General features: G+C 42.3%; 1 protein-coding gene across 10 annotated transcripts in view; it reads left to right on the forward strand.

The window, feature by feature from the left end:
- The first annotated feature begins 10 nt into the window (after positions 1–10).
- The window catches only part of CILK1 (ciliogenesis associated kinase 1), a 28,121-nt gene continuing 13,170 nt past the window's right edge, over positions 11–14,961 (forward strand). The window contains exons 1-9 of one of the 10 annotated variants that reach the window (XM_074581624.1): positions 11–219; positions 407–512; positions 5,196–5,445; positions 7,384–7,438; positions 8,951–9,072; positions 11,021–11,100; positions 13,479–13,611; positions 14,034–14,205; positions 14,761–14,928. In XM_074581624.1, the coding sequence (XP_074437725.1) occupies positions 5,345–5,445; positions 7,384–7,438; positions 8,951–9,072; positions 11,021–11,100; positions 13,479–13,611; positions 14,034–14,205; positions 14,761–14,928 (831 nt within the window). In that variant the 5' untranslated portion in view covers positions 11–219; positions 407–512; positions 5,196–5,344. Of the gene's footprint in view, positions 220–406; positions 513–1,674; positions 2,008–2,032; positions 2,285–5,195; positions 5,446–7,383; positions 7,495–7,747; positions 7,871–8,950; positions 9,073–11,020; positions 11,101–13,478; positions 13,612–14,033; positions 14,206–14,760; positions 14,929–14,961 lie in introns of those variants that run through there. The other 9 variants (XM_074581629.1, XM_074581625.1, XM_074581630.1 and 6 more) reach the window with 9 other exon arrangements.

The following is a 14,961-nucleotide window of genomic DNA, read 5'->3' on the forward strand; positions in this document are numbered from 1 at the left end:
TCCCGGCAGGCGGCGGGGTCGGTACCTCACTCGGCCTCTCTTGAGGCCCGGCCCGGCGCTCTGGTGCGGGAGCCGAGGGAAGGTGGCGATGTCCGGGCGGCCTTCTGCCCCCTCGGCGCGGCCCCTCAGCCCGGCGGCGGCAGGAACGAAAGCCGCCATTCCCGCGGTCAGACCGCGGCCTTGTCACAGACAAATTAGGAACCGGGTAACAAAGGAGTGGTTAGTACTGCGGCTGTATAGATAATAATGTTGCTGAGGTCATGTGAATCTCACAGTCCCCTGTCCTTTGCCCGTCCAGTTCAGTGAACAGGCATTAACTTGCTCTCCCTACACCTCATCAGGTTTTCTAAAATAGGACTAAACCCCTTTTATTAATCTGTATTAAAATCTCTTTTACTTTTTCCAGAAGAACACGGTTCTTCACATATGACCCGTGAATCCTTGCCCATCCCGTCTGCCTGGAGTGGTTTTGGGAGCTGAAGGAGGTGGGTGTCTGTGCTGGAGTCCGGCAGGTGAGAGCTCGGGCCCGGACAGGGGAAAGGCGGGCGGCTGGAGGTGCTGGGGAGCTGCCGAGGTGCCGGGAGGGCTGGGGACACCCCTGGGTGCCAACACACTGGGCCACCCTGTCCACTAGAGCCACAAGGGCGAAGGGTTGAGGTCACGGCAGCGCAGCTGGGGTGAGGGGATTATGAAAACAACTGGCTGTCTTTAATGCTGCATCTCGTTTGGGGTTGGAATTGAAGCTGCTGGGCTTTCCTCCAGCCTGGGTGTATGTCTGTTCTGTTGGGGATGGAGAAACCCTGCCTCCGGCGACAGAGAAGCAGGGTGTCACTGGGCTGGGCACTCACACGGGTTTGTGTGTGTGAGATGTAATAGGGATGGCTTAAAGCAGAAGTCTCTTGAGTAAGTACGCACCACACCTGCTGGCTTCACCGAGTCCGTAAGAGGGAATTTAACTCTTTTTATTCTAAGAAATGCAAAGACTAGCCTCTATTTAGATGAGGGTGGGGGGCTGAGCATCCAGAGCTGTTTGGAGCTCCTTCACACCTTTTTTAAACGAATTACTGTCTCCTCAAGTAAGTGTATTTCACTGTAGGGTTCACTGGTGTAAAATCCTCCCCCAGGATTTTACATGCTGCCAAATTACACCACCTGCTCGCCTCGTCTTGCAAACCCCGGGAAAGAACTCTGTGCTTTCCTTTTAAAACCTATGTGAAGAAGGGTAAAAAGAAGCTAGGACTTCATCATTATTACAGTTAGATCTGATGATAGATTGCTCGAGGCCAATTTTTTTGTTCCAAGTTTCCCTCTTTCTGCCCCACTTCCCTTTTCTTCCCTTGACCCCACTGGAGCCAAGGGGAGATTTTGGTGTTAGGGTGAGGAAGGCTCGGGCCCTCCAGCAGCGGTTAAATTGTCGATATTCTTGCCATTTGTTCACAACTCCGTTATTTCTGTGCTCCTGTTTTGTTACTTGAACGCCTCTCGGGGGTGTGAGAGAGGCCGGTCACCTGAGGGTTTGTTATTTTAATTTTTTCAATTACGTTAAAACGCCGCTCAGCCGTAAATCCCCTCTCTGGCAGCGCCGGCGGAGCTCTCCCGCCTCTCCCCTCCGCGACAGCTGCCCGCTTTTTAGGGGGACACCTCTAAACCCCCTGCCCGCCCTCCTGCCGGGGCCCCGGGCGGAGGGGAGCGGCGCCAGCCCCGCCGCCCGCCCGCCGTCGTTATCCCCCCGCGGGGAGCCCCGCCGCCGCCGGGCGGGGAGGGCCGGGGCGGCGGGCCGCACCATGGGCTCGGCGGCCGGCGGCGCCCTGAGGGAGGCCCGCGGCCGCCGTGGGCCGCAGCTGGGCCGGGGCGGCGCGGGAGGGCGGCCGGGGGCGGCGGAGGCCGAGCGCCGCCATTAGGGGCCTCTGGCGCGGTTTCGGCAGGCCGGGGCTCGGCCGGAGGAGGGGAAGCCCGCACGCCGTGAGTACCGCCGTCGCCGCGGGGGGAGAGCGGTGCTCGAGTGCAGTACGTGTCTGGAGCGGGGTTACTGGGCGGGCTGGGAACGGGCCGGGCGGCGGCCAGGACCTGGCCTGTGGTGGCGGACGGGCCCCTGGGTCGCCTCCCCGCCATCTCTCTCCCCCCGCTGCCGAGGGGCTGACGCCTCCCCGTGCTCCTGCCTTGGTTCTCATCTCACGGGGCACCCCAGAAGCCTTCACTGACAAACAAACAGCGGCTGCTGGGACAACGTCGGTTGAAACCCGCGGCGTTAAACCACGCCTTTCTCCGTGCATCCATCCCACCGGTAACACATTCAAGCGGCTGCCGCAGCACCGGACAGGGTTTAAAAGGCTGTGGCTGATGGCTTGCTGCTCGCCTCTCTCAGCTGTGGCAGAGTGAGGCGGTTTCGCTTTCAGTTCTCGGGGCTGCAGCCCGTCACACGGGAGAGGATGATTCCTTGAAGCGTACATAAGCGAAATAGTAAATTTTGAGTTATACCTGGAGTCAGAAAGTAGTCTTGATACGTTAAATTAGGCTTGCTTTTAAAGGGGCTTTGCTGGTTGATCTGTGTGGGGGAAAAAAGGTTTTTAGGTGAGGTGGAGGCAGAACACGGTGTTACAATACGGTGAAGATAAGGCTTTCACTTTTTTCTGTTTAGTGTCAAGATACTCTTACTCCCAAGATGGTTTTGCAGTTTGCATTTACATCCTCTAACGATGTGAATTTGCCTAGATTGTAATTCCAGACTAGAATCTCGACTAGATGATACAGGCTGTAGCTCTGCAAACTGCTTCTGAGAGACTCATGCTCTTTTCAGTGATGTCAGTGGGACTCTGCTTAGGTGAAACTGTCTGCAGGCTAAGGTTTAGTTTATTCCCTTAGTCAAGTGTGAGAGATAGCAGAAGGTGGTAAGGACAGAACATAAATCTTGCAAAGTGAAATAGATTTTAATTAAAAACAATTTCACTGTTAAGCTCAACGAGAAATGGTACTGATCTAATTAACCAAAGAAGACTTCATTTAGGTTTTGTTCAGTAGATTTTCATACAGGTGGATTTGTGCTTCCGTAGGAGCCATGTTAACTTCTGTGCATCCTGGTGTGTTTTTTAACATGCGTTCCTCACTGAAGTGTGTGTTTTCTGACTGTTTTTTTCTCTGTAGATTCTTTGCATTTGCTTTATGCCTCAGAAATATTTCAGTTAATTTGTCTGTTTTGGTCACATTTGACAGCAGAGCTGGACTTGCAAAGATTACAAGTTTTGTGAAAACCGGGGGCTGTGGAAAGGAGAGAGGCTTAAATTAGTATCCCCAGTAAGGAATAGGCAGTTAAGTTCACCACTTCATCTATTCAAGAGACCTCAGACAAGCAGTCTGTCCGTGATATCCATTGGTGATTATTACTAGCAATGTCACGTGCTAGCAGTGTTAACGCGTCTTTTGGTTTGCTGTGGTTATCAAACATGAGGCAAAGACGCTCCTCGTCTGCAGTCACGGTCCGCTGGAAAGGGACATGCGAATGGTAAGCCAGGGGCAGTGTAATGGTCCGCGAACTGTAAGCCATCGCATCTGTTACGATTACAATTTCAGAACTCTGGCATTAGAGGAGTATGTGTTGGAAAATCCACAAGTCCCATCTCTTTTGGTTTGAAGTTACTATATAAAATGATGTGTTTGGATATTAATAAGTATTACATTTTCAGACTAGGAGACCATGCAAGGTTTTGTTGTCGTTTGAAATTTTTGCCAAGGATCTGAATAAAGGCCTGGGAGTTAAAGCTTCTGAGTTGACACCTGGTCATTGACCAGCTGGAGTAACTAAAGCTTTTTAAGCTAGATGCAGAACATTGCCTAAATATAGCTTTATGCTATGCAGGTGCACAGCCTGAAAACCAGCCAAAAAGAAACTGGTACTGCAAAGTGCTGTTCTTACAGACAGGCTCTGTGTTCTTTGGCAAGTAGTACAAAATGTGGGATTAGGTCTCTAATTTAAGGTGCTCAGTAATAGTTCTCTGTAGTAGTGTGTGGAGAGAGGCAATTCCTCCTACCTGTCTGAGACACTATCCAGTATCTAAGATGGTGTTAGAAACATGCTGTTCCTTTTTCATAAACAATGTGTAAAATTGTCAAAAGGTGTATTAACATCGTATTTCCTAATTTTTGTTTGTTCGTTCCTGTGTCAGTATTAGTGGGACTAATAGGATTAGGAGACTGAAAACAAAGGATCTTCACAACATCTTGCATCTGCAGGATTGTGGCTCTGCATCAGTGTCAGTTCAGAGTACAAGCAACATAATCCCATTGCTTTTAAAATCCTATTTTTGCTTTGTGAAATAAGACAAGATGGAGGAGACGTCTAAGGCTGCTACCAAAAAAATTTTGGAAATGTAGTTTAAATGCAGGTTACAGAAGACAAAAGTCACCAGCCATGAATATTGCTGTCCTCTTAGGGTTGGAGAAAATCAGAACACGGGGACTGAACCCTCATTGCAGGGGAATTCTGGTTCATTCCAAATGTATGGTTAATTTACGTGGAATAGATCACATTTGTTCCAGACGAAAGTGTAGGAAATACTAGCAATGATTAGTTTAAATGAGGAAATTATAACTTTATTGCGTTATTATCTAGCATTCTGTTGTTCATGCAGTGTCAGGACAAAAGGTCAAATAAGTAATCTGTACTTCTAGAGACTAATTAATGCTTAGGGCTGCTGTAATGAAATACATTTGGTCTTACCTGACATGAATATAATATTCTTCCTCTGAAGACTTTGTTTAAGGGAATATGTATGACTATATCTCTAGCATAGTACCTTATGGAAAGTCAGGAAATTGGTTTGTGTTAACTGATGACAGTACAACTTGTGAGATGGTGACTTGCATGTCTGATAATTTGGCTAGAACAGATTCCCTCCTATCTTACTGTAATTCTTCATTTTTCTGATAGCAAACTATTTTCTCCAAGCTATGAGACTTTATTCTCTGCTTTCAGTAATAGTTTCTCCTGTTAGGGCTGTCTGCAAGCTTGCTGTAAAGTGCTTTACCCTGAGAGTGGATTTGGGGAACATACCCAGTTGAATCCAGATACAGGTTGGCCCTTTCTGGTGAGAGACCAAGATAAGTATTTGTGTTTAGCTTACAAGGAGGAGAATAGAGTCTGCAAACAAGCAATCTCAGAAGGGTACAGAAATCAAACGGATTGTGTTCTGTGCTTTCAGACCACAGGCTAAGTCTTGAAAACATGATTCCTGCAACTGTTGACACTGTCCTGAGTGCTCTGTATTTATGCTGCCACAGAAAGAACTGGTTACACTCGGAGGAGAAACACTAAGGACTGAAATGCGCTTCCAGCTAAAGTATCCTCATCATGAATAGGTACACTACTATCAGACAGCTTGGTGATGGGACCTACGGCTCTGTCCTCCTAGGGAGAAGCATTGAATCTGGAGAGCTAATAGCCATTAAAAAGTAAGTATTTTCATTTGTTACTAGTGGTGGATGGTCCAGGTTTTTCCATTGTATGGTCCCCATCCCTTGGCTATGCTGGTTGGAGTATTTCACATTCCATGCAACATTTGTATTTGGAGTTGTGTTGGGGCAGCATGCAAAGCTCCAGTTCCTTGTATCATCCAAAGCCCCAGCAGAAGATAAAGAGGGTGAAATACATAGGCTTATTGTAACAGTGCTCTGCTACTACGTGCAGTCGAACACGTATTATGTGTATTATTTAGATTATTCTGCAATGCTGCTTTGGAATCTGTTCTGTGCTGTTCTGTGCTGCTTACATGGAACGTACATCTCATGGTCTAATTTCCAGTAAAATGTTAATGCTGCAGTGATAATTAACACAATGGATCTCATTGTCCGTTATCTGTGTCTTTATGTGCTACTACTTATTGGTCTTTTTAGCTTAAGATTTTCTTAAAATTCCTTGAGAAATCCACATGATTTTCTCTGCCGCTTCAGCAGTGACCTCAGTTTGTAAATGGCTCATTTGTCCTAGTGGTGGTAAGAGACAGCTGTAAAGCATTGCAGGCCCCTTCCTGAAATACCGACAACCATGACCCAGGGACGTGCTTGTCAAAAGAGCTTTCAGTATAATGCTGGTTTGTATGAGCAGTCAATAGCTGGCTTTAGCAACTTTCAAAATCCTGCGTGCTGAGGGTATTTTTCCTGTATCGAACCTTGCCAGAGACACCTTTGATTTTCATTTTGCAACATGGTGGAAACACAGAAGTTTCAGAACAAACCAGAAGATGATGTACTGTCTTAGCTTACAGGTTAACACCAATCCGTTATCAAGAACAGAAATGGCCTGGTGGCTGAACGCACAAGACAGTAACTGCAAAAACACTGCCTAAACAGACAAACAAAAAAATAATTTAGACCCCTTCATGGAATGAAGAGCTTGTAGTTCTTAAGTTACTCTAAGAGCTGATTTCAAACTGTAAACTTATTACAGTGGTAATACTGAATTATTATTTAAGTCTCACAAAGACTCAAATCTTCAAAGGGTGCCTAATTCCCTCTGAAATACAGACTCTAAGTAGCTATGTTTTTTGTAAGTTTAATCTGTGCTCTTCTGTGTGTGTGTGTGTGTGTGCACGTGAGCCTTCATCCTCTTGGTCCTAAAGCATAGAATTATGTGTGAAAGAACTGAGTTATAGTCAAAACGCATATGAACAAATAGAACCATACGTTACACACAGATACTATGTTCAGAGTTATGGTCTGGCTTAGGAGAAAACAGATCTACCACACAGTCTGTTCCTGTTAGAGCGGAGTTACTTATAAGCTTGAAAGGAAAGGCAGAATTCAAAGAGCGGTTGGCATGATAGATGCAACTTGCAGGGCAGATAGAAACATGGGGCACAGCAGACACTGAAAAATGAAGAAATACAACGTAGAGGGGAAAGGTGCTGAAATTACAGAGAAATCAAAATATAGAGAAGAGGAGCAAGAAGAATATGATAAAATTTGAGATCCAGTGAAGTGATTTGGTCTTCCTTAGATTTGATTCAAAACTTAGTCTGAGTTGTTCATAACTGTTGAAATCCTTGTTCTTGTTACAGTTATACACTGCTCCGCCACATTATATATTGGAAAGAAAAATAGCATGCCCTGATTTGATGAAGGCTCTGAAATTTTTGCAGCCAGATATATATGCAAAAAAAGGCAATCCTGTGTAATAGTGTCCTGGTTTGAGGCCAAAACCATGACAAATAGTCATGCTTTTAAGCTGTATTAGAGTATACCTTGTCTAGAGATGTAAAGTTTTTTGACAAATGAGGTAACACCTTATATTTTGATGGAGAAATTGAATTGTTAAGATGCAAGAAGACTTACAGATCTAAGACCAGCTGATGTTTACCGTGTATTAATCGTTTTTTTGCTCTACTATTGTAGAATGAAGAGAAAGTTTTATTCCTGGGAAGAATGCATGAACCTTCGAGAGGTTAAGGTACTTCTTTCATTCAATAGTTGACTTGAAATTAAAGGATCCCATCACATTTTGGGGTAACATCAAATTCTTTCCAACCCTTTTATTAAAAACTCCCCACAACATGAACTGTGTCATATGGCATTATAGTTCTTTCTCCTGGCTCTGCATTTGAATGGAGTGTCTGTAGTCTTATAAAAATTCTTACTAAAATTCCTTAGTCTTACAAAGGTCATTTAGTTGTAGAGAGCTGCTTCCTCCTTGCAATGAGTGGTGACTGAGTGAGAGAGCTTTCCTATCACGAAATCTGTAGTTGATTAGTGTTTGTTTTTCAGAGCTTGACAACACATGCCCTTTGCTCAGCAGTAACGTTTGTGCACACAGTTGTTCCTGGATAGTTGGTTTGGGGACAGACATATAGCGTGAAGTTCTGGCACCAGCAAAGCTTTAGGGGTATGTTCTAAGGACCTCCCTTAATTTCTAGTCCTTGCTGTCACTCTTGCCAACATGCAGAAAACCTAGGTCACTTCCAGTACCACGTATTGGTACTGTGTTGCTACAGCAAGAATAAATATAGAATACGCTGAAAATCTAAAAAGAAGGGAGAATGAAGACACAAGTATGCTGGTTTTGGGTAGGATAGAGTTAATTATAGCAGCTTGTACGTTTTGGATTTGTGACCAAAACAGTGTTGATAACACAGGGATGTTTTAATTATTGGGGAGCAGTGCTTGCACATCCTCAAGCCTTCTGTCATTCTCACACTTCCCCACAAGCCAGTAGGCTGAGAGCAGGCAAGAGGCAGGGAGGGAACCCAACCATGACAGCTCATCCCAGCTGACCAAGGGGATATTCCTTGTGACGTTGTGCTCAGCAGTAAAAGCTGGGGGATGTTCAGAGGGATGGTATTTGCCTTGAAAGTAACCATTATGTGTGATGGAGCTCTGCTTTCCTGGAGGTGGCTGAGCACCTGCCTGCCAATGGGAAGCAGTGAATGAATTCCTCATTTTGCTTTGCTTGCGCGCACAGCTTTTGCTTTATCTATTAAACTATCTCAACCCAAGAGTTTCCTCACTTTCTGCCCTTCTGAATCTCTCCCCCATCCCACTGAGGGGGGGATGAGCAAGCTCAGCTGCCCACCAGGGTTAATCCACAATACCAGTTTCCAGGGTTATATTTATTCCTGAGTCTAACCTGTCTGTTGCTAGTGCAAGTACAAGAACAGTGTGAATTCTGCCAGTAGGAAGTTACTTATAGAGAAAATGCCTGCTGTGACAGGTTTTTGGGTTTTGTTTTGGTGCCTACTGTGATGCCAGATTAGCTGGCTTTGAAATGACTGGTGCATTAATTGGTACGTATACTGTATATGTATCTAGTAATACTTGGAGATCTGGTCTTTGTTCTCAGAGCTGTCTGATTATTTAAAATACTGACGAATTTTTGAAGCCAAGTCTTCTGCATTACTGAAATAGTTTTTTCTTTTTCATTAGAGTAACACCCTTGTAAAATCCTGTTTGTATTTTCTGTTTCTAGTCTCTGAAGAAATTAAACCATGCCAATGTAGTAAAGCTGAAAGAAGTTATCAGGGAAAATGATCATCTGTATTTTGTGTTTGAATACATGAAGGAAAATCTTTATCAGTTAATGAAAGAAAGGTATGTGACAGCATCACCCATTCCTGATATAAATGAATTACTTGCGCAGTGTGCTTTTAACACCTGTGTTACTTTTCAAAGGACTTTGGATCATTCGTTTAGGCTTAGATCACGATGGCTTAAAGCTGCATGCTGCAGTAGGAACCGTGGCTGTCACCTTTGAGCATATTCCACATGGTTTAGTGAGTTTCCAGTGCCTGTTTCCAGATTAGCCTGGCACACAAGTAGAGTGGTCTTTTGAGAGTTAGGAACTCCAGACTTTTAACAGCCTTCATGCTGAGGAGGCATTAAACCTAGAACTTTTGACTTCTAGGTAAGTACTCCAACTAGCAATACTTTTTCTATTAGAGGGTGGTATCACCACCTCCTCTCGTACAGCTTCCTCAAATAAATGAATATATAAAAAGTGGTTGAAAAGGTAATCACGAGGGGTCAAATTCTGGATTGATTCTAAGAATATTTTTTTTCCTTGCAATTTGAGCTGACATGTCCAGAGACACTATATTTTATTTGTCAGTATTCTCAATAAAATCCAGCTTTTTTTTATATTTGCTGGAGCATTAATAAAGTCTTAATTAATAGCACCCTCCAGTGAATAATTCGTAGCAAAATAGCTCCTTGCTGTGAATTGTTCTCTGTGGAGGCCATTTTCTCTCTATGGACCATAGAATCAGCCTGGGAGATGACAGTAGCCTTACTTGATTTAGCAAAGTAAGGTTATGGTTACAGTATATCTCTGTGAATGCTACATAAAATACCTTTTTAAGCATAAAAATACTTATGCATGCCCAGGTATAGAACAACTTCAACTAAATTGTGCACATATGTGTGGGTGCTGAATTTTAGTTATATGAAATGATGAACCTTGAGAAAATAATTCAAGTGTGTAACATACAAACCAATTATATTTAGGAATGTCTTAGAAATGCTTTAAATATCCTACCTCCTTATGAAACACAAAGGGCAGATGTCTGTAAAAGTGTGCTACACATCATATTCTCTACAGTTTAGCTAGTCTTTGAACTGGTTAGACATTGTATAAATCAAACCTTTGAGAATGTGATTTACTTGCTTAAGTCTTAGTTAAAACTGCCAACCTTGCTGGAAGGGACTGTAGAGGAAATATGATTCTGCTGTAATTTGAAAAATAAGCAAGCAAATATGAAAAGCTGACTCTAGTAGCTGATCTCACTTCTGAAATATGTGATGGTCAGTGTTTTTGAGATGAATCAAGCTCAGGAAATTGAATAAGGCCCAGGCCGTCATCTTCGTTCACTGTTAGCCTCTTTCCAAATAAAATTGTCACTGATTTCCACGCCAGCCCATCTCTCCTGTGTTTTGGCATGCGCAGAGGCAGCTAGTACAGAGCTGTTTCATCAGAATCCTCTCTTGGTGAGAGGGGACTGCCTGCCAGGGCTGATCTTCTTGCCTGAATGTTACGAGGAGAAGAGCCTCTTGTTTTCAGTGTTAGCAGATGAGACTGTTTTTTTCAGATAACAGATTAGAAAGAAGTAGCACATCAGCTGTTAGATAATATCAAGGTGAAGTCAAAAGTATGGCTTGTATATGCTTTGGAAGAGAGGCCAGAAGAAACTATGCATGAAATGCACTAAATTAACATGAACCCTTGCTGTCTTGAGGTGCATGCCTGATGAGCTATACATGTTAAGGTTTGTTCGGTTTGGCCAGTTTTATTTTCCCTTTTTTTAATTCACTGTCCCACATAGTCTTGACATGATGTCACATAGTCTTAATGTAATGTAATATGACAGTTCTGCAAATACTGCATAAGTGTTATTGGAGAAATAAACTACATGAGGGTGCTTAAAATGTATCTAGCACTTTTATTGCCATTGTTACCTTTTATCTTTCGTTCATTAGATAGCATAAGCTAACATGTGAACTTAATCATTAATATTTATTTCTTCCCTTTTCTTTTATGCCACAGAAGCAAGCTGTTTCCTGAGTCTACAGTTAGGAATATTATGTATCAGATCCTGCAAGGGCTTGCATTTATCCATAAGCATGGTAGGTTATGTTTTAGCTGTAAATGTTTTGAATTAGAGCAAGATAGCGCCTGTGTAAGTTTTCTAATGAGTACACTAACAATTACATTACTAACTTTAGTAAAGGGAGTGATCAAAAGGATGGCACTATATGAGAGATCCAGATTATTGAAAATATCCATATTTTATAGTTGCCTGATATGTTAGTGTGAAGGTTTGCTCAGTTCCTTTTCTGTGGATTTCTGCTTTCCCAGACTGGCAGCTGACCACTTTCAGAAACTCATCTGATGTCAATGGGCACATTTCTCGGTAGGTTTAGAGGTCCCCTGAGATAGAGAATAAAGGAAAAATTACTCTTTTCTCAAGGTACACACAGGTACTTGAATAAAATGCACATTATCTGTAAGATACAGTGATGAAGTCTGAGTGACAAAACAGCTTTCATTGCACGGCCTTCCAGCTAATTTTTACAATAATGATAAAAGCTAAAGCTGATGCACCAGTCAGTAGTAACAAGACCCCCTTAACTAATTAAAAAAAAAAAAAAAAGTACTTATTTTAATGATAACTTCCTCACCATGTTCTGCTGCCCACTGCAGTTCTGCCTGCTTAATACACTGTAGTGTATGTGGCTGGTCAGCTCTCGGGGTTGTCAAAACAGAACTAACATCAATGGCCAAAGTCCTGGAAGGGAAAGGCTTGTAGGACCAGCATTTCAGTTCACTTGAAGAACACATTTAACTTTGTCTTGTAAAACATTTTCATGCTAATGGCTTTATTCTCACTTCCAATACGGTTTGGATACACTTCTGAAACCAAACTAGAGATTCCAGTCTGCTCCAGTGAGATACAAAAGATTTTAAACCAGAAAAATAAAATTATTTATTTGCAAAAATCTAAGCCACCTTTTTTTTAGTAAATTGTCAAATGCATCACAACCTTTCAGAATACCTTTTACTGCTATTTAACTTACTATAGCTATAAAGAATGAACAATTTTGTGTCAAAACTAACTGCTGGCCTGCTACACACTAGACTGATATTTCTGCCAAGATGTTGCAGATCTGTAGTTACAAAGATCTAGAAATTCATGGCAAGTCTGACAGGATAGTCTTGATGGTCTTGTGGCTCACAGTGTAAAACTGGTTGTCCCAAGATTCTCTCTGCAACAGTTTTGGAAAAATAATTGAACTGTTTTTCCCTCTATTTCTCTGTTCCAGTCCCACATGGCATAGAAATGCTTGTCAAGTAAACTTTTTATGTTCTTTGTCCATCCAAATTCTAAGCATCTTTTCATATTTGAATACAAAATCCATTGCTCTTTTTAAGAGTTTGCCATGAAATAAATTGCTTCAAAAGTATTCTGTTGGTGTATTGCACATCTGTGCAGGAAAATACAGAAGTGATTGTATTAAATACTAAAAGAAACCTTGACTGCTCTGTCTGGTACCTTCCATTAAGAGGGGGTAGTTCAAGCTGGCTTGAACTACCATAACCAGAATATCTACTTGATATCCCTAGAAAGGATGTAATTACGGGTTGGTAAAAATTTACAGCACTGCATCTTCAATGCTGTCATGCATTAATCTAACAAACATAAGTTAATATAGTGATACCGGACAATGCAGACACATCCTTTGTGGATGTTCATTCTCTTCTCGGTGAGAACATATTCAAGGCCATGGAAAAAACTAAGCATGTTGGAAGGTCTCTGAAAAGGTGATTATAGAGCTCTAGTAAGTTACTACAGGGAGAGTTGTATCTAGGAAGCAGCATTCTCAGATGCGTGCAAGAAAGAAGCATAAGGACAAGTTTTCCAGACTATGGGTGGAAGGAAATTTCAGAGACGGTAGTCAGTAATATTCTAGTCCTCTTCTCTCATTTGTATTGAGAGAGCTCTTGCCAGATGCTCATTTGTGATCAAGTTTTAGTGAATGCAGAGTGCACTAAAAAAATATGCTGAGATCCTCTGCCTGATAGGGTGATCAGTAACTTACTGAGTGCTTGCAGATTATTATGTTCTCAGATTTAAAAAGAAGCTTCAAAGTGCAAAAAAATTACCTCATGTTTTAATTTGTATTCTGTTTAAAATAACTTTTGAAGTAATTTTTGATGTCTTTATTGCACAGTTTCCAACACAATTAAACTAACATTAAAACGGTGTACCTTTTTTTTATGTTAAAGAAGTGTCACTTGAAGGGGAGCTCTCTGACTGAATGCTCTGTTTTGAAGAAGCTTTGAACTTTATGTGGTGCTGTTCAAGCTTCGGCAATAAGAACTAAAGCAAAATACTCCAGGTGGAAAACACAGGCTTACGTTTGCCTTTGGCATTGCAATTCAGAGACAGTAGTCAGTAATATTTTAGCCCTCTTGATGTCTCAATATTTCATTTGAATTTTAGGGTTCTTTCACAGAGACTTAAAACCCGAAAACCTCCTTTGCATGGGACCAGAACTTGTGAAAATAGCAGACTTTGGCTTAGCCCGAGAAATCAGATCTAGACCTCCTTACACTGACTATGTATCCACAAGATGGTAAGTGCTAGTATTTGCCTACATTGTGTGCAACTTATAATCAAGCCTTTAAAGAAGTATTAAATTTGTGCTGAAGGTAATACCACTTCTGATGCCTCCTCTTTATGAAACTTTTATTTAAGCTTGGCGTAATTTGAAAAGCTTCAGGTAGTGCAAGACGGTTTACAGATGGCAGCAGCATGGGAACAAAGACAGGTGGGATGTGCTGGGATTGCTGCATGGCAGGAAGGCATCAGAGAGCTTATGTAGGTTTTCATTCTTCATTCTAAAAAAAGTGAAGTCTTATGTTTATTATAGGAATTTTTTAAGGGATGTTTGCTCGTAACAGCAAAGAATGAAGAGCTGAATGGTTTCATGTAGGTCTGTTTGACTTGTGCTGATCAATGGGATTTTTGTTTTAATTTTTTTTTTCTCTCTTACAGGTACAGGGCTCCTGAAGTCCTTCTGAGATCTACCAGCTATAGTTCTCCAATAGATATTTGGGCTGTTGGTTGTATAATGGCAGAAGTTTACACACTGAGGCCTCTCTTCCCAGGCGCCAGTGAAATTGATACTATATTCAAAATTTGCCAAGTCTTGGGGACACCAAAGAAGGTAGTTACAGTGACATTCTGCAATAATACTGGAGGTGTTCTACAATACAGAATGGCACAATACCAGTAAGCATAAAAGTAATCAATTTTCACGCTTACTGCTATTGTATGTCACTATGTATATAGTGAACTAAATGAAAACCTATTGCCTGTGAAATAAGCATTATGTAATTATGCTATAAAACCTGACATTTGGAGGAGAAGAAATAGGCCCCTCAACAGTAAACAGAGTAATTAGACTGAGATTTTATTATGCAGAAGTTTCATTTTCTCTTGTATATTTCATGTAAACCTGTGGTTTAAGAGGCTAGAAAATGGAATCATGTCAAGACTCCTATGTCCTAATTCCATTTGTGCCTTTGACTGTGTCAGATGTAAAGCGAGACTTACCTCTCACAAGAGGTTTGAGGTGAAAATATCTAGTGAAATCTTTAAAACAGCCTAGGGCAAACTGGACGCAGTCTGTTCCTGATAGGAGAATGTATGTTAGTGTACTTGGGCACTAGGATGTTTCACAGCTGAACTTTCTTTGTGATTGGAAATCTCATTCTTCCAGAACGACTGGCCTGAAGGCTACCAACTTTCAGCGTCCATGAATTTTCGCTGGCCTCAGTGTGTACCTAACAACCTAAAAACCCTCATACCTAATGCTAGCAGCGAAGCGGTGCAGCTCATGAGAGACATGCTCCAGTGGGACCCCAAAAAGCGGCCAACAGCTAGTCAGGTTTGGTTTTGTTTTCTTTTTCTTGAATCTGCA

This window comes from Larus michahellis, chromosome 3, assembly GCF_964199755.1.
Source record: "Larus michahellis chromosome 3, bLarMic1.1, whole genome shotgun sequence".
Classification (NCBI taxonomy): Eukaryota; Metazoa; Chordata; class Aves; order Charadriiformes; family Laridae; genus Larus; species Larus michahellis.